General features: G+C 39.7%; 1 protein-coding gene across 5 annotated transcripts in view; it reads left to right on the top strand.

The window, feature by feature from the left end:
- The first annotated feature begins 1,563 nt into the window (after window positions 1-1,563).
- Window positions 1,564-24,301, top strand: part of CDC7 (cell division cycle 7) — a 28,557-nt gene continuing 5,819 nt past the window's right edge. Inside the window, exons 1-10 of one of the 5 annotated variants that reach the window (XM_056815363.1) lie at window positions 1,564-1,720; window positions 2,480-2,641; window positions 11,826-11,909; window positions 13,064-13,199; window positions 17,436-17,529; window positions 17,619-17,761; window positions 18,669-18,758; window positions 19,579-19,672; window positions 20,458-20,636; window positions 23,584-23,666. In XM_056815363.1, the coding sequence (XP_056671341.1) occupies window positions 2,524-2,641; window positions 11,826-11,909; window positions 13,064-13,199; window positions 17,436-17,529; window positions 17,619-17,761; window positions 18,669-18,758; window positions 19,579-19,672; window positions 20,458-20,636; window positions 23,584-23,666 (1,021 nt within the window). In that variant the 5' untranslated portion in view covers window positions 1,564-1,720; window positions 2,480-2,523. Of the gene's footprint in view, window positions 1,721-1,749; window positions 2,106-2,479; window positions 2,642-11,825; window positions 11,910-13,063; window positions 13,200-17,435; window positions 17,530-17,618; window positions 17,762-18,668; window positions 18,916-19,576; window positions 19,673-20,457; window positions 20,637-23,583; window positions 23,667-24,301 lie in introns of those variants that run through there. The other 4 variants (XM_007480341.3, XM_007480342.3, XM_001363904.4 and 1 more) reach the window with 4 other exon arrangements.

Here is a 24,301-nt window from a genome sequence, read left to right as displayed (position 1 = left end):
GAAAATAAATCTGGCAGTAATTTATCCATTGTTTTTAAGAGAAGGGATTAGAGACATGAAGCCTGGATAAGAAGTATTTGCTAAATTCAGGAAGTAGGTAACTGTTAACATCTTTTACTTTTGAAAACCTTGCATTATAACCAGGCTTCTTAATCTGAGAATGGTGAACTTAAAAAAAAGAAAATATATATGTATATATACACACACATATAAATATATACACGTGTGCATATATGTATATATTTCAATATATTCATTTCCTTTGTAATCCTTTGCATTGGATTTTATGCATGTAAAACCCTAAGAAGGGTTCAATGGGCTTTGTCAGCCTGTCCAAAGTACACAAGATTAGGAACATTTTCTTTTTTCTCATCAAAGGAAAGGTACATAGAAATGACAGCTAAAAGAAAGCCAAGTATAAAACTATTTTTCTCTAGGTCTGATTTTTTTTGGTGTAGGGAACTTGAGTGTGAAAACCTTCTCCACAAATGCACATCGACAATTCCTCAATAAATTTTGGTTTTAGACAATTGACTGTAACTGAGAATTTAAGTGACTTGTCCCATTCAAAATTGGGACCTGAACCCAGGTCTTCTTGGGCCTGGCTTATTGGGATAGGAAATAGTCCTATGATTTCATTGAGATTTCTCCCAGAAGAGGAAATGCCCTCTATTAGCATGCCCCCCAGTTTACAGTCTTCTAGAGATGCCTAGAATGCTAAATTGATTGGTTCCTAATTCCAATTGGTTGGCATCTAATAATAATAGTAGTTAGCATTTATATAGCACTTCAAGGTTTGAAAACAACGTTACAAATATTATCTTATTTTAACCTCACCACCACCCTGGAAGGTAGTTTCCATTATCATCCCATTTTACGGATGAAGAAACTGAGACTTAACTAAGGTTAAATGACTTGCTCATTGTTATCTAGCCAAATAAACTTTAAAAAATTTAAATATATTTTAGTTTTCCCCAATTATATGTAATGAATAAATTTAATATTTTCTACAATTTTGAGTTCCAAATTTTCTTCCTCCCTTTCGCTTATATTTCTGAGACAGCTTAGAAAAATACATTTTTTTCTATTTTTAAACCCCTACCTTCTGTCTTAGCATGAATTTTATGACAAATGAGCAGCGATGGGGGATAACATGTGACTTACCCAGTCACACAGCTAAGGAAATGTCTTGAAGGCACATTTGAACTCAAGATGATCTGTCTCAATCCAGTGTGAGCCACCTAGCTCCTTTCACCCAAATAAACTAAAAATATTTTAATATTTTTTCAATTATATGTAATAATTTCTAATGTTCGTTTTCTAAATTTTGAGTTCCAGATTCTCTCTCTCACTGAGATGGTATAAATGTTTTGCCATTTCTAAATTACTAGATAATCATCCCTATTTTCCCTGATCATTCATTTCTGAAAGGGTAGGCTCCTTTGCTATCATGAGTTATTCCTGTTCAACCTCCCACTACTTCCCTTCATCCCTGCAGAGCTCCCTAGTTCTTTTCTCAATCCTCAGTAAGAAATTCCCTTCCCTGACCTCCCAGCAGGGAGTGATAAAAAGCTGCCCAACGCGCACGCGCGACAAGGCCAGCAGCGAGGCGGGAAGAGGCCGCGCACGCGCGTTTCGCCCACCGGCTTGCGGAGGAAACTTGGAACCGGGCGGTCGGGAATCCCGGAGCCTGGCGGAGGAAGCTGCACGTCCTCTAATTGTGAGTTTTAGCGGGGTCTGGGGAAGGCCCGTGGCAGAAGGAGCAGAGGAGACTTCGGAGAAGGGAGGAATTCAATTGGGGGCACCCGCGCCGGAGAATGTGATCATCTTTCATTTTCCCTTTTGCCCTCCCCTCTCCATCCGCCATCCTCGGTCCTCGGGCGGGAAAGCGGCGCGCCTGCGCACTGGAAGTCGACCCTCCCCGGGGACCGGCGCCGTGAGGGTATGCGCATGCGTGCGCGCGGGGGAGCTTGGGCTGGCGGCTCATTCATTCCCATTACCCTTCCTATTCTTCCTCCACCCTGTCCCTTGAAAGTCCCCTGACCCCTTGGCTTTCCGAAGTAACAGAACCCAGGACCCCGCCACTGATTACCCGCATAACCTTGGTACTGTACAGTCACTTCCTCGCCCCAGGCCTCAATTTCCTTCCCTGTAAAATTGAAGGCAGTGGGCTAGAGGACTGAGTGACAGCTGACCCTCCTTTCCTTCCCGCCTTGGGCAGGAGCAGTCTCCAGCGGGAGCACACGAAATAGACACTTGAAGGGAGTTCCCAGGATCTGAGTTTCTACAGCCCTGATACTTAGCCGAAGGAGACTAGAAAACTCCCGATTTCGCCCCCTTATTTAGGAATAAAAGAACCTCTTGGGTCCCTCCTGTTTCTGATTCTGTCGTTGTAAAAGCCCAGAAATAGCCCTGAGCCTCTCTAAGCCTGGAGGGGGACCTCCCTGGAAAGGTTTGAACTTTCTCTTGTCTGGTCTAGGTTCTACCGGTTTGAGCAGCTCCTGCGGACATGGGCCTGGTTGGATGGTGATGGAGGCATCTTTGGGAATTCAGGATGATCAGCAGCCTCTGTCCCCCATGCATGACCAGTTACAGACTGATGACTCATTTAAGAAATATGAGCAGAATTACAAACTTACAGGTTAGTAGTTGTTGTTTTTTTTAATTAAAAATCCTTACCTTCTATTCTAGAATCAATATTGGGATATTGGTTCCAAGACAGACGAGTGGTATGAACTAGGCAGTGGGGATTAAATGACTTGCCCAGAGTTACATAGGTAGGAGTCTTAGGCCACATTTGAACCCAGGACCTCCCATCTCCAGGCCCTGCTCTTTATTCACTGAGTCAATTAGTTGTTCCTACCGGGATTTTTTTTTTCCCTTTAGACTCATACCTTCCTTCTTAGAATCAATGCTATGTGTTGGTTCCAAAGCAGGAGAGAGGTAAGGGCTAGGTAGTTGGGAGTAACTTGCCCAGGGTCACACAGCTGAGAAGTGTCTGAGGCCACATTTGAACCCAGGACCTCTTATCTTTAGACCTGGATCTCACTCCACTGAACCACCCAGCTGCCCTGCCCCCACCCTAAGTGTTTAATGCTAATGACTCCACTGAGAAGAGATCTAAGAGGTTATCTGGCCCATATCTATTATTTTACCAATGGGGATAAGATTCTGAGAATCAAGATCAGGAGATCCTAGAACTTGGACTTCTTTTCCCTGAGGAATGTTCTAGAATAGGGATTGGTAGACTACTGATAATCTTTCTTAAAACTCTTTCTGTTTTTACTAACAACTCTAAAGGCAGAATGGTAAAAGCTAGGCCAATGGGTTAAGTGTCTAATGCCACACAGCTAGGAAGTGTCATAGCCAGATTTGAACGTAGGTCCTCCTGACTCCAGGCCTGGTGCTCTAGCCACTGTGTCACCTAGTTGTCCCTCCTGATAATTTGTGTGTGGCCTGGAAGCTAAGAATGGAAAGCTCATGTGCCATATTAAAACAGGCAAGGCTGAATTTGATCCTTAGGCTATAGTTTGCTAACCCTTATTCTAGACCAAGATCTATCAGGGCCTACTACAAGGCTTGTGTTCTTTCCATTCTACTAATCAATGCTACATAAAACTTGGATTTATAAATGAAATACTAGTAGGATATCTTTAGTTCCATAATTGATTCTGATTTTCACAAGGCCACCAAAATCTGTTAGCATAACTGAAAAAGCCATTTCAGAATTTATATTATTTACTACTTCCTATTGACAATTAAATATTGCTTTTAAAAAGTCAACCACATTAAATTTAAAGTCAATAAAAAGAACCTGGAGACAAATCTCTTTTCTACATCAAATGGTCTGTCATATTGCAGTTATATGAAAGAAACTTATTCTAGTTTATTCAGATTCTTCCTACCTTATTCTTCAAATTAGTTATCCTTACTGACTTCTCTCTAGGCTCAGAATCTTTGGGTTACCTCTCCCACTTCCTTCTCCATCACTATTACCTAGTTAACAGGTTATAACATTTCTTTTGCATTATTTCTTAATTATATAGTCTTATGTCATTGTGTTCACTAGCCTAGTTATTGCCCTTGCATTTATTGTAGTAGCTTTTGGGAGAGCTAACTGCCTCTATCCATTTTTCACACTGGCCAATTTAATGTTCCTAAAACACTACTTTTAGGTTTACTCCCCTCAGTTAAAAATGGTTATCTCTTATTCCTACCTAGAAAACCTTCTAATCTACTCACCTCTCCAGCTTGTGCCAGGTTGAAACTCCAGCTGGCTGAGTTTTTGGATTATATGGTTGGCTACTGTTGGATCTCACCTAGGTTCCTACACCAAGCTCTACTTCCTTTACTTGTATCCTTCCCTACACCCCTGGTTTTTGAAGTTCTGAGCTTTGGATCTTTAGGACCTTTAAAGGTCTGAACATTTTAGAACTCCAAGAGCCTGATTGCTGCTTCTCCCTTAGCTTTCAGAGTCCTCACCCAAACCTTTCAGACCTCTCTGGGTCTTCTGGGGGAGGAAAAGGCTCTTCTCTTGTCATAGACACAAAAGATACGAGTTTCTGGTTCATTGCCGGTCATGTCCAAAGGCTGGCCTGATTTGCTTGCTCAGGTGCTGCCTTTCTGCCTGACTTTCCATGCAGCTCCAGGGTGGAAGAAGTCATTTACTCTAGTGTCTTGATGGACCTGGTGACCATTTTTTTAACCTGGTACAAATATCAGGTTTTTACTAGAATGTGTGAGAGACTGGGACAGTTGTGTTGGTCAGAAGCCTGGGTTAGCCCCACTAAGGTTCCCCAGTGGACTTGGATGCCTCCCAAAGGTAGGTGCTGAAGGGGGATCATTTGGTTTTTTTGGCATCCTCACAACTTAGTGCGGTGCCTGACACATAACAAGAGCTTTGTTAGGGCTTATTGTTTTCTGAGCCATTACTCTTGTCCTGCCTTGTGATATCTCATGTGTTGTCTTATTGTTTGACTTTTTATACCTGCATCATCAGCTAGATTTGAAGCTTTTTTAATTGTCAGTAGGTGGTAGGTGATGTGTATTTGACCCCTCAGCCCTTCCATGCGTGATACAGTGCCATAGATATGGCATGTGATCAGTATTCATTGAGTAAATGAATTGGCTCAATCTAAATCCTATTATTTAGACATTTTAATTTTTTTGAAAGCCATCTGTTAGAGAATATTTGGATGAATTTTACTGAATATATGTTTGCAGAATTGGATATTGTTTAGGTTTTAGGTGTTTTAGACCAGTTAGATCTACTCAGTGATGGGTAAAAAAATAAATAGCATTCTCTTTTTTAGTAATAAATAGACATTATAATATGCATCTCTGTAGACTATAGGAAATTAATAGTAACTAACATTATCTAATGTTTTAATGTTTGCCCAGCTCATTTCAGCCTTTTTGGGGTCTCATTTGAGCCTCACAACAACCCTGGGAGGTGGTAACATGATTATCTCCCTATAGAAGAGGAAACTGAGGCAGGCAGAGTTAAGTGCCTAGAATCTTATAGCTAGTAAGTGTCTGAGGAAGGATTTGAACATAGATATACCTGTCTTTGTGTCAAGCACTCTTTACATTATGCTGCCTTTTTTCGAGGCAGAAATTATAATAGCATTGCTTCCTGGAGAGAAGAAAAGATGAGTACAAATATGACAGCCCAGGGATTTCCTGGGAAAGGGGATGAGGCTCTGTGGCCCTCTGAGGGGCAGAGCTTGGAAGGACTTGCTCCCTTGTGCTTCAGGCTTCCCAGAAGAGGAATGACTGTTCTGGAATTGGTGGGCTCCCCTCATTGGGCCCCTGAAGCAGAGGCCCTTCTCTTGGCTTTCTGCCCCAGCCCTAAGGACAGCCTGTCCTCAAGCTCTGAACCTCAGTGAGGCACAGCCTCAAGCACTGTACCACCCTGCCTTCCAGACTGCCTAGCAGTCTGATCAGATCCGCAGAAGACTGTCTCCAAAATGTGGTGGCAGCACTGAGTCCAGTCTTCTGAGCAAACCTGCCCAAGGCCCAGCACTTTCTGCCTTTATCTGCTGGATCATCTGGTGACACAGAGGGCTTGTCATAGCCTTCTCAGACACAGGGCTTCTAACCATGCCTCCTCCCTTGTATTAGTCAATAAGCATTAAGTACCCCCTGAATGCCAGCATTATACCAAGTGCTAGGAATATAAAGAAAGGCAGGCAAACCAGCCAGCCCAGGCCCTGCTCTCAAGTAGCTTGTAATCTAATGTGAATCCAGATGTCATGTTTTATGCTTTGCTTAGGGGTCCTTGTTAGAGAGTCCACTTGCACTTCTGAGCCCTCAGGGCTGGGTGACCCTGGGCAGGTGGCTTCCCTTCTCTGTTCCCAGCCACTTTCCAAGACTCAGGTGACTGAGCAGGTGCTGATCTGCATTGGGAGAAGGAATTTCTTCATGGGGAAGATGAAGGAAAGTTTAGGTCTGGATCTCTTCCCTTCAGTTTTTACCCAGTAAATGTAATTTTGTTAAATTTGCCCAAGATTAAAACCTATTGAGGTTTCTTAGTCTCGACTTTCATTTAGAGTTCATGATCTCTCCCAGATCTTGTCATCTGACTCTAAGTTTGCCTATGTATCCCTTTTTCCAAAAAAAAGTGTAAAACAGCATGGGGCCTTGGAACCCAAGACACCCCCCTGAGACCCTCCCTTCCATGATGACATTGAACCATTCAGACAGTTCTGAATTTATAGCCCAAGACTATCCTATACCCCACATCTCTTCATCTTTTCTACAGAAAAGATGCAAGAGATATTTTTTTCTCATGTTTTAGAAACAGTTAATATGGTATGATGGAGAGAATCCTGGATCTGCAGTCAGGAAAACCTGAGCTCAAATGGGAGATAATAACAGCACCTATTTCCCAGGGTTGTTGTGATGATTAATTGAAAGAATTAAAAAATACATATTTTAAAATTTTGTTAAATATTTCCCAATTTAAATTTAAAAGTTTTTTAATATTTAAAAAAATTTTGAGTTCTAAAGTCTCTCGCCTCTTGAAAGGGGCAAGCAATATAATATTAATTATACCTGTAGGGTCATATAAACATTTCCATATTGGCCACATTGCAAAAGAAAACACAAAAAACTCCCAGAAAAATAGAATAAGAGTATGTTTTGTTCTGCACACACAATTCATTGGTTTTCTCTCTGGAGGTGGGTGGCATTTTTCAGCATGAGTCCTTTTGAACTTTCCTGGATCGTTGTCTTGATCAAGTCTTTCATAGTTGATCCTGTTATTGTGCGCAGCAGGCTCCTAGTTCTGTGCATTTCACTTCACATCGGTTCTCTTCCTCTACTAGTTCTCTAGAGCACCTCATCAGCTCTCATGGTGATAATCCTGTCTACCTGTCTGCTGACCTCCATGCTCACATCTCCAAATGCCTTTCAATCATCTTGAACTGGATATTCTGGAGACATCCTAAAAATACATGGCCTGAACTGAACTACTCTTTCCCCCTAAACCCTCCCTCCCTCCCTCCTACCTTCCCTTTTACTGTGGCGGGCAGCATCATTCTCCCAGGCTCCCAGATTTTAAATTTAAATGTCTGGATTCATCACATTTCCACCCCCAAACCCACCCCACCCCTTTCCAATTCCAAACTATTGCCAAGGCTTGTCAATTTCACCTCTCCAGCCGCTCCCTTCTCTCCTCTGACACTGAGACCACCTGGTACAGGGATGGAGAGGCCTGTTCAAGCCTTCATCTTCTCCAGTCCATCCTTCATTCAACCACTGAAGTGATTTTCCCAAATTGCAGGTGTGATCATATCACCTCTCTACTCAGTAAACATCAGTGGCTCCCTATCACCTCGAGAATCAAATACAAAATCCTTTTTTGCATTAAACCGAGTTCAGGAGAGAACCTAGCTCAGAATATAATCTAGTTCATAACCTCTCCATTTCTAGTCTTTTTATGCCTTCCATCTCACCAAGTACTCTGATCCAGTGACCCTGACCTTGTAGCTGGTCCTCAGACCAGACATCTCTTGGCTACCTACCCTTCCTATTTTCTGCTTCCCGGTTTCCCAGGTTTCCTTCAGGCCCTCACCAAAATCTCAACTTCTGCAGAAAGCATTTCCAATCTTCCTTAATTATTTCCTATTTTTCTTGTATTTTTAGCTTGTTTATAAATATGTTTGCTTGGTGTTTCCCCCATTAGATTGTAAGCTCCTTGAAGGCAGGGACTTTGTATTTCTAGTGTTCTGCATAGTACCTAGCACATAGTAGGTGCTTTCTAAATTTGTATTGATTGACTCACATCTGTCAGTTTTTTTAGTATATTTGAATATAATTTATCTGGGTCTGGTGATTTAAACTCAAGGACAACTAGTGCTTTCAGTTTCTTCTTATTCATATTTATTTTGTTCTTTGTGGACCCAGGTTCATTCTTCACAGAGAAAAAAATTTAAACAGTCTTTCTGTCTCATCTTTAGCTTCATTCTTTCCACTCTAAATAGTAGCTCTGTCCCTTATTAGAGTTTCTTCTAATCCCTAACAAAACTTTAAAAAATAAACTAATATTGTTGTCATCTTTAGTATTCTTTGCGAAACTCAATTCTTTCTGGACCTTAAGTACTTTTGATAACAATCTTATAGGAACTTTCATAGCTTTTTGTATTCATTCTCAGTTCTCTTGCCTCTGTGTACTCTTTTGCCTCTATGTACTTGTCTTAAAAACTGAAGTTGGTCAGTGAGTTTCTTGTCTATCCATATTGATCTTTTTTTAGATAAATCCACCTTTTCCTCTTCACTGTGATTATATGACTTTAGAATTTCATTCTTGACCCTCTCTAGTCCCTCCTAGGCTGGCCTCCCCTGTGGAATTTTGGGCCTTAGCATCCTAACTATCCTTTCTCTGAACCCTTTAAAAAGTGCTTTTCCCTTTCCCTAATGTACATGTCAAACTTTTTCTAGCTTTCCTCTTATCAAATCCTCAGGTAAGAGAAGTCCTTTCCAAGATTATAATTATCTTTACATTAGCCTGGGCTTCTTTCCTTATTGCTCAGAATGGGATCAAGAACCAATACCCTTGGTTGTTTCTCTGCCTTCTAATAGATGAAATCATCATTCAGGCAAATCCAGAAAAGATTAGCTTCTCTGTTTTTGTCATAGTCAACTAGCATTAATTAAAGGATTCATTATATGCCAGGCGCTGAGCTAAGCACTGGACAAAAGTAGCTCCACGTTTATATAGTGCTGTAACATACTTGAGCAGAGTACACATGTTATCTCACATGATCCTCATGAAAACCCTAGGAGGAAGGTGCTATTATTTTTCCCATTTTACAGATGAGGAAACTGAGGCAAACAGGTTAAGTGACTTGTCCAGGGTTACTCAGCTAGTTAAGTGTTTGAGACAGAATTCAAACCCAGGTTTTCCTGCCTCCAGATACAGCACTTTCTCCTACTGTGGTGGCACCAGCTGCCTAGACAAAGCTCCCCCAAATGTCCAGACAACTGAAGTTCATGCTGTGCTTGTCATGGCTTTGTGCCACATTGTCTAAACGTCCTATCTGTTATTTGTCCTTTCTGTTCAGGTGGTCTGTGGTAATTATTTGATGACAAGATCACACTTATTTCTGCTTTTATTTAGTGTATTTCCACTGTTTTCTTCTTTCCTCCTCCTCCTTCTTCCCCCTCTCCCCTCTTCCATCTTAGAATCAATACCTAGGCCTGGTTCTCAATCCACTGAGCTACTCCAGCTCCTCCCCCCTGTGTTTTCTTCTTGAATTCCTAGACGTTCTCCCATTAAGTATATCTTTTAACATGCAGTCTCACTTAATTCCCCTCCTTACCTTCTCTATCTTATTCTTTTTGTATAAAAAAGGTAATCTTTCGGAACCATGGAGCCATCTGGGGCCCATGCCATCAAGCCTTAGGATACCTCTGTGATGAACTTGCTGCCTTATATTAGGAGCTCGAGTAACTTTGCTTGTTAAAGTGATATTTGGGGGTAGCTGGGAAGCAGAAGACGTGAGATCAAGTCAGGAAGAAGCATTTATTAAAGTGCCTGCTGTGTGCCTGGTACTGTGCTAAGCACATGGGATTTGAGGAAATAGTCCCTGTCCTGAAGGAGCTCAGTCTCATGGGAGAGAGAGAGCAATAAGTAAATAACTGGCTCCTACAAGACGTACACAATCGATGGAAGGGGAATCTCAGGGGAAGGTACAAGCAGCTGACAGCTGGCTCACTAGATGGAGAGCCAGGCTTAGAAACAGAGGTCCTGGGTTCAAATGTGACCTCAGATACTTCCTAGCTGTGTGTTCCTGGACAAGCCACTTAACCCTATGACCCAGCCCTTACCAATCTGCCTTGGAACCAATACACAGAATCGATTCTAAGACAGAAGGTGAGGGTTTTTTAATTAATTAAATAAAGTGACGTTTTACTAGGGTGCACTGTCTGAATCTCTTCTTTACCCTTATCCCATTCTACCTTGGGTCCTCCTTATTTGTTTAATTCTTGTTTTCTCCCTGTTAGATTAAAAGAATTCCTCCAGTTGAGGGGCTGTATTTTTTTCCTTTTTCTGGGCTCGGTGCCTTGAACATAATAAGTACTTGATATATTTTGTTGGACTGAATTCTTACCAGTTGTAATGCTGACATGTTGGTGCTTGTGAAACGTTTTTCCTTTAGTTATTTCCTATTTAGGACCTGGACTTATGGTTTCTAGAACCTCATAAAATGGCAGAGCACACTTTTCAGTTCTGGGTGTGAGTGTTAGTAACACAGGTAGTGTGCCTGTAGCAGAGGCTGGCATGTAAATCTCTTTGCCTTTGTGATCCATAATAGTCAGGGGTTTGGTAGTATTGCCTGGGCTTCTGCTCCATTTCCATGCTATTTGTCCTTGCATCCACCTTTGGCCACTCTACTGGCATATACTAGAAAGCTCTAAAATTGTGCCTGGAGAATCATGGGAGTATTGTAAACGAATGATGCCCAGCCTTGCTACCATTTTCCCAAACTCCTAAACTGTCACGACAGTTTTAAAAGCTTTCTAATTACTGGTCCAACTATTATACAAGAAGTCTAAAAATGTTTTTTTATGACAACTTTTCTTTACCCCTGTTAACATTTTTCATTATGTTGTAATTAAAGAACTCAAATTTCTTTAAAACCACTAACTTGGCAGTTTTTAGAGAATACATTGCTTAGGAATTTTTTTTTAAGAGAAGTTCCTTTTTATTCTATAAACAATAGATATTCACAGAAGATTTTTCAGACAGGGAAATGACCTTAAATTAGAGTCAGTCACAGAAGCAATTGGAATATGAGTTTGGGGATTTTTTAAAGCTTTTTGTGAATACTCAGTTAACTTGAAAACTGAGAATACCCTTAATGTGAATTTTTTCCTAATTTTGAAAGAACTCGTACATTTGAGGGAAAAGAAGTTCAGTTTTCCATGAATGTATTATGCTATGTCCTTGTCATGCCATCTAGTGATAAGAATACAAAATGGTCCTTAGTTATTCTTTTGTGCTGTATCCAGAGTAATGATGATGTTGTTATGTGTATATGATCAAAAAGTAGTTGAAATGAAAGTTGTGTAATTCCAAGACTTGTGAATTTGTATGAAAGTCCTACAGACTGTGTATGTAAGTCACATTTTGGTAAACATAAATTTATACAATTTCCTGTCGGTTTTGTAAACTGCTTTTTGTTGTGTGTATATATCTAAGTGCTTGGGTTTTATGATTCATTTCACTTGCTTCTTCAACTTCAGGAAATATGTAGTAAATCTACTTTGGCTAATTGAGTGTGACTATAAATGCTTTCAAATGTTTATTTCCTCAACAGGGGTTGAAAAGGATATTGAGAAACTCTATGAAGCAGTACCACAGCTCGGTAGTGTGTTTAAGATTAAGGACAAAATTGGAGAAGGTAGATCTAGAACTAATTCTGGTTTTTTTTTTTAATGCTATTTTCTATATGACATATATGTTACAGATATTTGTTATTTCTTGCTGAATAAATTCCCTTTAATAGTCCTTTTTTGAAATGTTAAGAAAATTAAGTTATGTTACTAGCTTTGACATCATAGCATGTTTTTATTTTATTGTCATTTGAATTTTTACTTAGAGAGTATTTATTAGCTAACGTTTTAAGTTGGAATAAGGCACGTTAAATATATGAAACTGAATTATATGTATCTTTTTGGCGTTGATAATGAGTACTCTATTCAAAATAAAAAATCTTTTTTAATATTAAAATGAGGATATGTTCTAGAATTTTTAAAAATATAATTATCATATTAAATCATATCCTGAGTGGTAAAAGGCAGGATAGTATATGTACAAGCAAATGAGATACCTAAAATGATATAACAAAAAAAAAATCAAATTTGTATAGTAATGATAGGATAATGTTAATTTTTTTAAAAAGATTCTGGTTGAATTAGGAAATATATTTACAGAGGGAGGGCCTATGAATCATTCTGAAGAGCAGATTTAAAAAAGAATAAGAAAATAAAGGGTGTGTTAATGAATGGATGAGGAATCAAAACTTAAAACAGGATTATAACAAGCTTGTCTCATAAGTAATGGAATATACTGGTAGACTACTGGATTAGAAGATAAAATGATATCTGTAATTAGTTTCTAACTATATGGGTAGAGAAGTCTGTTTAAAGGATTAAATTTTTAAAGATTTCATTCTTAGTTTTGCCATCAAACCTATGGGGTTTTGGAAAAAGCCTTAAATGACTCAATTTATTAAACAAAATCAAATAATTAGGATGAAATAGTGTTGCTCTTGGAAATAATGATATAAACCTAGTCACACAGATTTGCATGGTCTTATGGGAATTTGTATCATACTCAAAAACAGTCTTGAGGGCAGGAAGAATTTATTGAAAATAGAAATATGACATTTTCCTTTTCATATTATTAATGCCAGGATCATTATTGATAAAACAGACTTTAAAAGCAAAGAGTTTATGATCATTTTACATACTTAGAGCATTTTTTTTTAATTTTAGTAGGGTTTTGTTATGCTTGCAGAAGCCAGATACTGAGGACTTTCAATATCTTTCACAGGTACTTTCAGCTCTGTTTACTTGGCCACTGCACAGTTAAAAATGGGACCTGAAGAGAAAATTGCTTTGAAACACTTAATTCCTACGAGTCATCCTATAAGAATTGCTGCTGAACTCCAGTGTCTTACTGTCGCTGGGTTGGTAATTTAGAAACCTTTGGGTTAAATTAACTGTAGTATATGAAGATCTCTGAGTAGACTCCATCAAGGAAGACTAAGAACTTGGTCCTGAATTGCATGCTATCCTTTAAGACCCTCTTTTCCTTGGAACTGATCTGTTGGTATCAAGATGATCTCTTTGCACAGACATCACTTATTTTTGCAGATTTCCTCGTACATCTCAGTTCTAGGCCATTCAAGGCACGCCAAATCTATCTTTAGAGTTAATAAATAAATACGTATTTAAAAAGAAGAAATCTTAACTCTAAATGTCTTATTTACTTCTAGATCATCTTGCCTCCACCTTTGCCATAGCAAGTGGGCTGTTTGATATATCCTTTTCACCTGACACCATAGTTGTCTGTGTCTATGCTCCAAGACTTCTTCCTTACCTAGAATTTTTTAGTCCCTTCCTTCACCCTTTCAAGTGCATACAAATCTTCCCATCTTGAAATAGTATTTATTTAATCCTGATGCCCATCTTCTTAGCACAGCATCTTTCAGATTAGTGACTTAAATTCCTGCACTTCTTTCTTCACCACACTTCTCCTTCTGTGTCTTCCTCGTGTGTCTTGGCTTTTATTCTTACCACTGAACTGAACCTTTTCTCAAAAGTCATTGAGGCAGTCAGGTGGCTCACTGGATAGAAAGCCAGGCATGGAGACAGGAGGTCTTGAATTCAAATCTATCTTCAGGACTCTTCCTAGTGACCTCAGGCAAGTTGCTTAACCTAAATCGCCTAGGCCTTACTACTCCTCTGCCTTGGAACTCTTAATATCAATTCTAAGACAAAAGGAAAGGTTGAAAAAAAAGTCAACCAGAGCAGCTTTCTAGCCAAATCTAAGTATCTTTTTTAGCTATTTTCCTTGGTTCCTCTACTTCATTTGACAGTTAATCACCTGGTCTTTCTACCAATTCTTCCTATGGCTTAGATGGTGCAGTATTTTGGTTTTCTGATTTCTCCCACCATTCCTCTTTTGATTGCTCTTCTTTTTCCTGCCCTATAAAAGATGTCCCTCAAGGCAGTCTCTCTTTTTGCTCTCCCCCAGAGAGTACCTCTTTTAAGTATTGAAATTATGTAAATCTGTGTCTTCAGCACCCACCTTTTAGCTAACATCTCCCAGTTGTCCAGTGGACATTTCTTGGGATGGCCTAAGACTGTAAACTCACCGATCTGACACTGAGTTCAAAATCGTTTCCCCTATAGACTAGTTTTTCCTGAATTTTATTTGTTCACCAAGATACTGAGGCTGAAGCAGTGGAATCATCTTAGAGTCTCCTCTCTTCTTTTTGTGTTTGATCTAGGAATGAGGGCCCGGCTATTCCTCCTTCCTAAACACAGCTTTCTTTTCATTTCTACCTTTCTTCCCCACGCCTTTTCACTTTGTATCCAAATTCCATTCTAATTGGCCTTGCTGCCTCCAGTATTTTTGCCCTCCACTTCATTGCACATACCTACCACCAGATTAACCTTGCTCCACTACTGCTTTCATTGTGGTATTCCCAGCTGGAAAACACTCATGGATTCTCCATTATCAATAGGATAAAAGTCTAAATTCTTTGGCTTGGCATTCAAATCTATCTGTATTCTGATCCCAGTCCATTTTTCTAACTTTTAAGTCCTACCATCCCTCTATATAGAACATTTTGTTCAGTATCTTCACCATCTTTTCCTCACAGGTTTCTTCCCTTTAAAAAAAAAAAAAAGAAGCAGCAGCTTCTCCATTTCTCCAGCTCATTCTTTGTAGCCTGATTCAGATTCTCGGTCCTCTCTAAAACCTTTCCTTCTACTTCAGAGCTGGAAAAGGCCCAGACACTGGATAGTTCAACTTCTCTCTGAATAGGATTTTTTTCCATTGCATCCTTGACAGATTAACCACTGACTTCTCTAGGAAAATCATTGTTAAGGTAGAGACCAGGGGCAGCTGGGCAGCTCAGAGGATGGGGAGCTGGGGGGGGGGGGGGACCAGGGCAAGAGATGGGAGGTCCTGGGGTCAAATTTGACCCTAATACTTGCTCACTGTGTGACCCTGGGTGAGTCACTTAGCCTGCATTGCCCAGCCTTTAGCTCTTCTGCCCTGGAACCAATACATAGATGGCACAGGTTAAAAAAAAAAAGGTTGAGACCAGTGGCAGTCTCATGCCATTTTGCATCATTTTAATTAATAGCAAGTATTTCCTCATACTGAGCCTAAATCTGATTCTATAGCCTGTACCTGTTGCTCCTACTTCTATCCCTTGGGGTCAAATAGAACATATCTAACCCCTCCTCTATAACATTTTTTTTAACCCTTAATCTTCTGTCTTGGAATCAATCCTGTGTTTTTTTTCTAAGACAGAAGAGCTGTAAAGGCTAGGCCAGGGGGGTTAAGTGACTTGCCCAGGGTCACACAGCTAGGAAGTGTCTGATGTCACATTTGAACCCAGGACCTCCCATCTCTAGGCCTGGCTCTCTATCCAGTGAGCCCCCCCAGCTGCCCCCAACATGCTTCTTTAATTACTGGAAGACAGCTATCAGCTGCTTTTACCTTCCCCTGAGGTTTCCCTTCTGTGATTGATCCTGTGTACTTCTTGTAAGGGGTCTGCTATTCGCTTATTGCTCTCTCTCCCATGAGACTGAGCTTCTTGAGGACAGGGACTGTTTCCTCTTTCCCATGTGCTTAGCACAGTGCCTGGCACATAAGCAGGCACTTAATAACACATCCTGACTTGGTCTCGTGTCTTCTGCTTTAATCATCTCCAGTTCTTTAACTGCCATTTATATGGTGTGGCTGCCAGTTCTCGCAACATCCTAGTGGCCTCTTCTGGGTGGCACCTCAACTTGCCAGGACAGACGGGGACCCCTGACTTTGCCAGCAGAGACGGCCACCCCTCTGTGAAACCTCAGCAGCCTTTGGGAGCTACCAGGCGTTTATCATGCCTCTGAGGCTCACTCCCTATAGACCTGGACAATAGGCACACGTCTGTCCCTGGGCCCAGACTCGAAGCCTTTTCTCAGAGCTCTTGTGTCCCCAGTGGGACCTTCATGTGAAAATGAGGGCTCAAAGCAGTGCTTTAGATCTAGAATGTGCCTCCAAATATATGCAGCGCTCCAGAGGTTTCTGACTGCCAGGGGGCTTCTGGCCTCCTGGGGCTTTATTTGAATTAGTTTCTCTGGCTAGGACTGCCTCTTTTTCCTCTCTATCCTTTCCCTCCTTAGCCTCAGGTGCAGCCTAGCTCACGTGCATCGATCCCTCAGCCTTTGGTATGTCTTCTCTGCATAGCTTTTTGCTTCTTTCCCAAACCCCAGTGTATCTGCTTCAGTGCTCTGTACATGGTGAGCAAATGTACTTTGAGAATTTAGGTGCTGATAGTTTCTTTAAAGTATTTGGATTTTACAATTTATTGTCAATAGCTGTTAGCTTGAGCCTTTCATATAATTTTTTTCCAAAAAGAAAAATAATTTTTACTTGTTATGGTTTACAATGAAAAGCTTTGTGGCATAGAGAACTGGCCTTGGGTGAGGTAGATCTGAGTTTAATGAGTCCTAGCTCTCCCTTGTACTGTCTGTGGACTCTGGAATGTCACGTAACCCTCTGGGTCTTCTAGGACCCTGAACCTTGAAGCTCACAGCAAAGAAGGCACTGCCCTTCTTCAGTAGAGGGCATTTCCTCATTCAGAGAGCCTATACAAGGGAAGTACAGGCCTTGACCCTGCGGTTGATGATTAGCTGCTAATTCAGAATGGGGATTTGACAAGCAGAAGCAAAGAAGAAAGCATTGTGGAGACTTAAGTAAATAATAAATGACTTGTTAAGAATGACATGTATAGGGGACAACTAGGTAGCACAGGGGGCACAGCCAGGCCTGGAGCTGGGAGGTTCAGTTCTGACCTCAGATACTTCTTAACAGTGTGACTCTAGCAAGTCACTTAACCTTGTTTGTCTAACCCTTGTCACTCTTCTGTCTTAGAATTAGTACCAAGACAAAGTAAGGGTTAAAAAAAAAAAGAATGACGTGGATATTTCTCCTTGGTTTTGAGAGAGCAGTGGTTGCATTGGACTCCAACCTTGGCAATATCTTTATTTATAAAAATTGAATGTCATCTACTCATGCACTGTGCTTTTTATTTCTAGTTAGTCTTTAAACATAATTTATGCTTTAAAAAATTCCATTTCTAAACATTGAACAAGGTTATAGAGCTGTCTGATTTTTCTTTGTGTATTTTTTCCTCTAGGGGGCAAGATAATGTCATGGGAGTTAAGTATTGCTTTAGAAAAAATGATCATGTAGTTATTGCAATGCCTTATCTGGAACATGAATCCTTTTTGGTGAGTCTTAAGGTTCCTTATATTTAAAAAACTTAGTTTTTAAATGAAGAGTAATTGCTTAATTATATTCCTTAAAACATATGTTTCAGGACATTTTGAATTCTCTTTCCTTCCAAGAAGTTCGAGAATATATGTTTAATCTTTTTAAAGCTTTGAGACGCATTCATCAGTTTGGGATTGTTCATCGAGATGTCAAGCCCAGCAACTTCTTATACAATAGGCGCCTTAAAAAGTGAGTGTGTAAAGTGAATAGATAATGCAGGTGTTTGTCAAAACGTCCCACGTATGCTCTAACCTCGGTAAAGAATTAGGTCTTATAGCAGCAGTGGAGGCACATTGCCTTTGAAAATGCTTGTTGAAAACTTAACGAGAAAGCAAAGTTGTCACAGAGAAACAGTTTGTGTCGTATCAGTCATCTTCAAAGTAATAAAAAACAATGTAAGAAGAGACAACAGAATTCAAAACTGGATTTAATGGTAAATAATGCATTGTTAGATTGGAGGGAGTTTTAACTTGGGGCTTATTTTTTGTTTATTTTATTGATGCTGACTTTGGCCAAGTGTATGGGTATGTTACAATCTGCACATGTTTTGTGTGCTGATAAATGATGTGATTATCATAACACATTGTTTATGACAGCAAGGCTGGAACATTTCTTATTTATGCTTTTTGCAACACATCTGACTTATTTTTTGCCATTTCTTTAATCAAAATCAGATTTAGCTTTTTGTGTAATTTTAGACTGCATATTTTTTTAACTTATTAATATTGAAAGTCCCTGGTTTGGTAACAAGTTTAGGAACCTTATGGGCCCGCTGCTACGCATCAAAAAATAGAGGCTTACACGGCTAGAATTCACTTGGCTTTGCAGTTGAGGAGGGCAGATAAAGAGTGCTCTCCTGGAGCCCACTTTAGCCCAGGTTACCCTTGTGGTTTACAGTAGAATTCTTAAGTAAAATTGTTATGGAAAACTTCCTCCCTTTTTTCAGGAAAGGAAATATGAATGGGTATTGATTGCTTGTTTAGCAGATTGATTCTTTATGAGTATGGTTTGAACATAGGTGTGGTTGTATTATGACTGACGCTTCCATTGTTCAGCTTTAGCAAAGTTAACCTGTTTGCCCAATTCTGTTTCTCAGGTATGCCTTGGTAGACTTTGGCTTGGCACAAGGAACCCGTGACACAAAAGTAGAACTTCTCAAATTGGTCCAGTCTGAAGTCCAGCAGGAAAGTTGCTCACAAAATAAAACTCACATAGTCATGGCAAACAAGGTTTCATTGAATGCCCCAGCACCAAAAGAGCTTTCTCAGTCATCCACTAAAACAGCTGTTAAAAGGCCCTACTCACATGCACAAATTCAGACTAAACAAGGAAAAGATGGAAAGGTTTCACCACTTTTTTTTGTTTGTTTTTGATGATACTGTACTGTTCTTAAAGTGTATTTTTTTCATCCAACAGGGGGGGATATAACACTGAAACAATACTTGCTGATTCTTTATTTTACATTTGCTATGTGTCTTCAACTGACAGCATTTTGATAAGTTTTGTAGTGAATTATTTTTGTTATTTTATGACATTTGAAATTTAGCTCCCAGGTTTATAAGCCACATACTGGTCATGTGTGTTATAATGAAAAGTCGTGTTTTTTGTACAACACAGAATATGCTTGATTTTTCTTGCTTGCTATAAAAAGCATCAACTAAGGATTCTCTTAAAGAGGAAACAGTACATGTAGCTAACACAGAAAAGAACATTTCTCCTGTGTCTATCTCCATTTTAGCAGCCCAGCAAAGTGTCACTCACATCCATGCAGGAGATTTTAGGCCTCCTTTGGATCCACATTGGGGCTGGGGTGTTCTTTTTAAGGGGTTAATGGCTCTGTCCAGATTATTTTCTTCTTTCACGGAAGTATTTTGGTGCCTGAAAATGACTTGCTTGCAGCTGTTTTTGTTTGTCCCTTAACTCTTTCAAAACTATAGCAGAGGAAAGCTGGCAGAAAGTATTACAGATATAATCCTTATTGTCCTTTTTTTGTTGGTATTGTAGGAGGGATCTGTAGGCCTTTCTGTCCAGCGCTCTGTTTTGGGAGAAAGAAATTTCAATATACAAAGCTCCATTTCACATGAGAGCCCTGCCGCGAAAGTAAGTAATGCTGAACGATGAGTCTCTCTCACACAAAACAGTTTAGAGACTTAGAACTTGGTATCAGTAATTGTGAAAAAAGTTAGAATTCTGTTGTGCCCCAGAGATGGCTGCTTTGGACATCTGACCTAAATTGCTGCTTCCCTAAATTGTCTTGCATTTCACTCCAGAGGTGTTTCAAATGCTTTGGTGATTAACTGTTGCTACATTTAAAAGTGTTTTCTTAATAGGCTATGTTTGCATTCGGCACTAAATAAATGCTTGTTGATTGACAGTACTTTTTTTTTTCTGGTTATATTTTTAAGGGGCCTACTTGAAAGTTGGTAACAGCAGGAAAAGTAGTATTTTAAAAATATGAAAGATTATAAGTTGTAAATGTTACATTTTTGAAAGTTGGCCCAAATTCCTATTTCTACACAATAGCATCAGTAACATTTGTAAGTTAGTTAACTATTCTCTTTTTGCAGTCTGCGGTTCTGAAATGGAGTTAGACACGAGAATATTTGCTTTCATATTCTCTTGTACCATTGTTATAGAGGCCTCTAAAAATATACGTGTGGCACTTTGCTCATGGAACCTAATGTGGTAGTTTAAGGCCTGAGTTAAGTAATACGATATCAGAAATGGATTTTGAAAGCCCTGAAATCTTTTATCAAGCTAGAGTGGGCATCATAGCCCTTTTTTTGTAACCTGGTAATGACGTCGTAACTTCAGGAACTCTCCACTACTTTTGACAATACTTAGAAAAACTCCAAACCAGAAAATTATTTAACTTTTCTTTACAGCTCATAAAGCAACCCAAACTGATGGATATCACATCTAGAAAGTTAGCAGCGAAAAAGAAGGTTATTTCTACAAAAACCGTGACCAGCAACATAGTGAGGAAAACTGCCAGCAGTTGCCCAGCCAACCTGACCTGTGACTGTTATGCAACAGATCAAGTTTGCAGTGTTTGCCTTTCAAGGTAACTTGCTTGGAGAGGGTTGTAAAATCCTTGGTTGGCCGGCAAACAGGTTAGAAATAATCTGAAGCAGCTGGGGCAGGGGTCAGCCGGATGAGGGTCAGCCAAGAGAGGGGCACAAAGCAGCTCTGAGGTCTCAGGGTGCCCCAGGACTCCCCAGGAGCTTAGCTCTTCTTTGCAAGACAAACACATGAAGACCAGTTTCATATGGTGTTCATTTCACATGCGTATGCTATTAGAAAAACATTTTTTTGCTGTTATATGCAAATAGTTTGGAGGGAGAATATGACTTTTGGAACCAGAGAAATTCACAGTTGACTTGCTGACATAATGATTTTCTGTCTTCCTCTCTCATTTCTGTCCCTTGCCTTCATATAGAATAACTAGACCCAGGTGATACAGCTCTGAAAAGCTGAGTCTTCTGTGAACCTGGAAGGAGGAAAAAGTGATTTTCAGGATAGTTATCTGAAAATAGGGTTTGACTTGAAAATAAGCTCCTTTAAATTCTCATTGAATTTCTTAAAAGCTAAAATTCTTGGGAGAAAAAGCAGGAGGGGCAAGATTTACAGGAAACATTGTATGATTAAAGACCAAAATGATAGATCCTTGAGAAAATTTAAGGAGAATGAGAGCCCTTTAGGAAGGGAGAACCAAGAAAAGTTTCATGGAGAAGGTGGCACTTTGGCTGGGTTTGGGGAGAAGGAAAAGAATTAAGAGTAGCCAGAGATGGTGAAGGAAAGTGCTGGGCAGGAGGACTTGATTTCCTTCAATCTTCATGTAAGGTTCCCCTTCTGAGGTTCATTCCAATTCTGTTTTCCCAAGTGTTCAGAGAGCAGGGATTAGGGCAGCGCTTTGAACCCACACTTGAGGGGTAGAGATTAGTGAAGAAGTGGATGAAAGTAGGCCTTGTAGAAGAGGAAAGGGGAGAGGGATAGCTAAGAATGCACATTCAGATGGCCGAGAGGAGAGCTGCGAGAAAGCGCTATCATAGGCCAGCAGAAAAAGTTTCCCAGAAGGGGCCGGTCAGCATGGTACAGCCTGTAGAGGCTATGGGGAAGGAGGCCTGGGAATGGGCCCCAGAGTCTGCAGCTGAGAGATCGTTGGTAGCTTCAGAATGGCATTGGCAAGCAGGGTGTTGAGGCTATGGTGGGATATGTGATGGTCGGAATAGTAAAGGAATATCTAGGTAGGGATGGACGCAAGGAACTCAAAATGCGGGGCTAGATTGTTGGGTCAGTCACATCTAACCCTTCATGACCCCATTTGGAGTTTTCTTAGCAAAGATCCTTGAAAAGGTTTGCCATTTCCTTCACCAGCTTATTTTACAATTGAGGAAACAGGCAAACAGCATGAAGTGACTTGCCCATGGTCACATATCTAGTATCTGAGGCCAGATTTGAATTCATATCTTCTTGACTCTAGATCCCCTACTCTATCCACAGTACCCTGGTCGATTGGAGCCGAATATATTGATGGAGACGTTCTCTTACTTGTGGCTCTCTCCTCTTTTCTCACACTGGGGGTCTCTCAGTTCCTTCCTTTGTCTCTTTTCCTGCCATGATCCTAGTGTAGGCCTTTAGTCTTTCTTATGTGGACTAGCCATTAGTTATCCTAACTTTCCAGCCTGGCTACCCTCTTTTATAAAATTCGCTGAGCTTGGCATTTCATTTCTGATTGCCATACATTAACATCCCCATATCTGGGATGCCTTGTCTCCTCATCCTTACTTTGCAGAATTCCTGGTTTCTAGAGTTTTCCCATTCTACATTGCTTTTTAGTCTTATTTGTATATATTGTGTTTCCTCAATACAATGTAAGCTCTCTGAGAGCAGCAGAGACTTTAATTGTTGGCTTTGGGTCCCTAGCATCCAGGAAAGTGCTTAGAGTAAATAGAAATACTTATTAAAGTGAACTGAAACGAGATTTTTTTGGGTAATATGAAAGCAATCTATTTCAACTTTTCCTCAAATTTTTATTGGAAATATATTTGATTTTTAAAATATATATTCTTTTTACTCTATGTTTTGTTTTCACAGCAAATAGCAAAGCTCTCTACTTTTCTTAAAATGAAGACTAGAGCAAGAATGGATAATTTAAATCTATAAATAATCTCAGTGGAATTTTACAGGAAACAAAATAGATTGATTTGAGCTGCATTTCTTTTTTTCCCTATCTATTTTCTAGGAAAAAAAAATTAGTCCAGAAAGCAGGAGTTAGCAGCAGGGAAAAGGAAGTAGAGAGCTTGAATAGTCTATAGATTGAACGACAAGGATTTGACTGCCTTGACATAGGTAACAATCAGTACAAACTATACTACAAAAATCAGCAAGTATTTAATTTTGCAGTTTTTAGCAAACACTATTAGATATTCAGCAAATATTTAATAATTTCCCGCTCTGTCCTAGGCACAAGGAAGAGATTCTTTGGTAATTAAACTATAATCTGAGACCAATTATAGTCCATAATATAGATTAGAAATACTGTAAAATTTTAGAGCAAATCACTGGGGGGTAGTTTGGTCAGCTCATTCTTTATGGTTTACATGGGTCTTGGACTGAAATTCCTAAAAGTTGTTTTCTTAAGTAGACTCAAGTCTTCCTCTAGCTACCTTACTGTATTGAAATAGACCATTGGTTCTATTTGCACCATTGGTGGTGCACTAATCAGATTGACTTAAATGAGGACAAATCATGAAAAATTATAAATTTGTGGAGTTCCCACATTAATTATTGAACTTTTAAGCATTTCATAACCAGTTCGTTTTTTTCTTCCAAACTAAAGATTACATGTTTTCTGCCCATTTGAGGATCTGAGATACTTCCAAAAAGAGAACCAAATCTTTGGAAACAAATTGTGCCTTAAAAAGCAAAGATACATCTTGAAGGTAACAGGTAGAAGTTGAGAATTCAAAAATCTGAATTTGAAAAGGTGTGTTTTTCTCTATTACCAGACGACAGCAAGTTGCCCCCCGCGCTGGGACACCAGGATTCAGAGCCCCAGAGGTCTTGACCAAATGTCCCAATCAAACGACGGGTGCGTAACCTTGTAAATCAAACATTCGTTACTGTCAACTTGGACTCTCTTTCCATTGATACAAGAACATATAGAACTTTGTGGTCTAGGATTTGAGCCCTTTTGCTTTTCAGTAAGTTATATAAGTAGTTCTGTTAACGTAAATTCCTCTCGAAGAAAAAATAGCGCGCACTTAATAGAACAATTTTCTTCATCGTCATATTAGTTGACAAACTGATTGCAATTAGAGGGACGTTGGCCTTCATTCACATTGCAAAGTTATTTGGCTACATTTGTAGCCAGAATTCAAATCCAGTGAAATATTGGTTCAGAGACTAATTTGACATTCAGGTTTTCCTCTGATCAGTAGTCTGGGAAAACATATAACAAGTCTGACCCTGCTTCATGGCGTTGTTTTGTTGCAGACCTTGGTATAAGTTAAAAAAAAAAAAGCTTGTCGTAGAGGGTTCCATTTGGAATTTGGAAGAAATAGTGATTTTTTTCTCCACTTTTTTGTACGTTCCCTTAAGGTAACCCTTGCTAAGAAAGAGTGAAGAGTTGGCATTCACATATTGCCTTCAGGTTTACCAAACACTCTGTGTACATTGATTTTATAAGTCAGATTGTTCAGGTATAGCCCCTATTTTATTGATGAG

The sequence above is a fragment of the Monodelphis domestica genome, chromosome 2 (genome assembly GCF_027887165.1).
Source record: "Monodelphis domestica isolate mMonDom1 chromosome 2, mMonDom1.pri, whole genome shotgun sequence".
Taxonomy (NCBI): Eukaryota; Metazoa; Chordata; class Mammalia; order Didelphimorphia; family Didelphidae; genus Monodelphis; species Monodelphis domestica.
The sequence above is the reverse complement of the archived record's forward strand: the minus strand, read 5'-3'. Positions and strand labels throughout refer to the sequence as shown.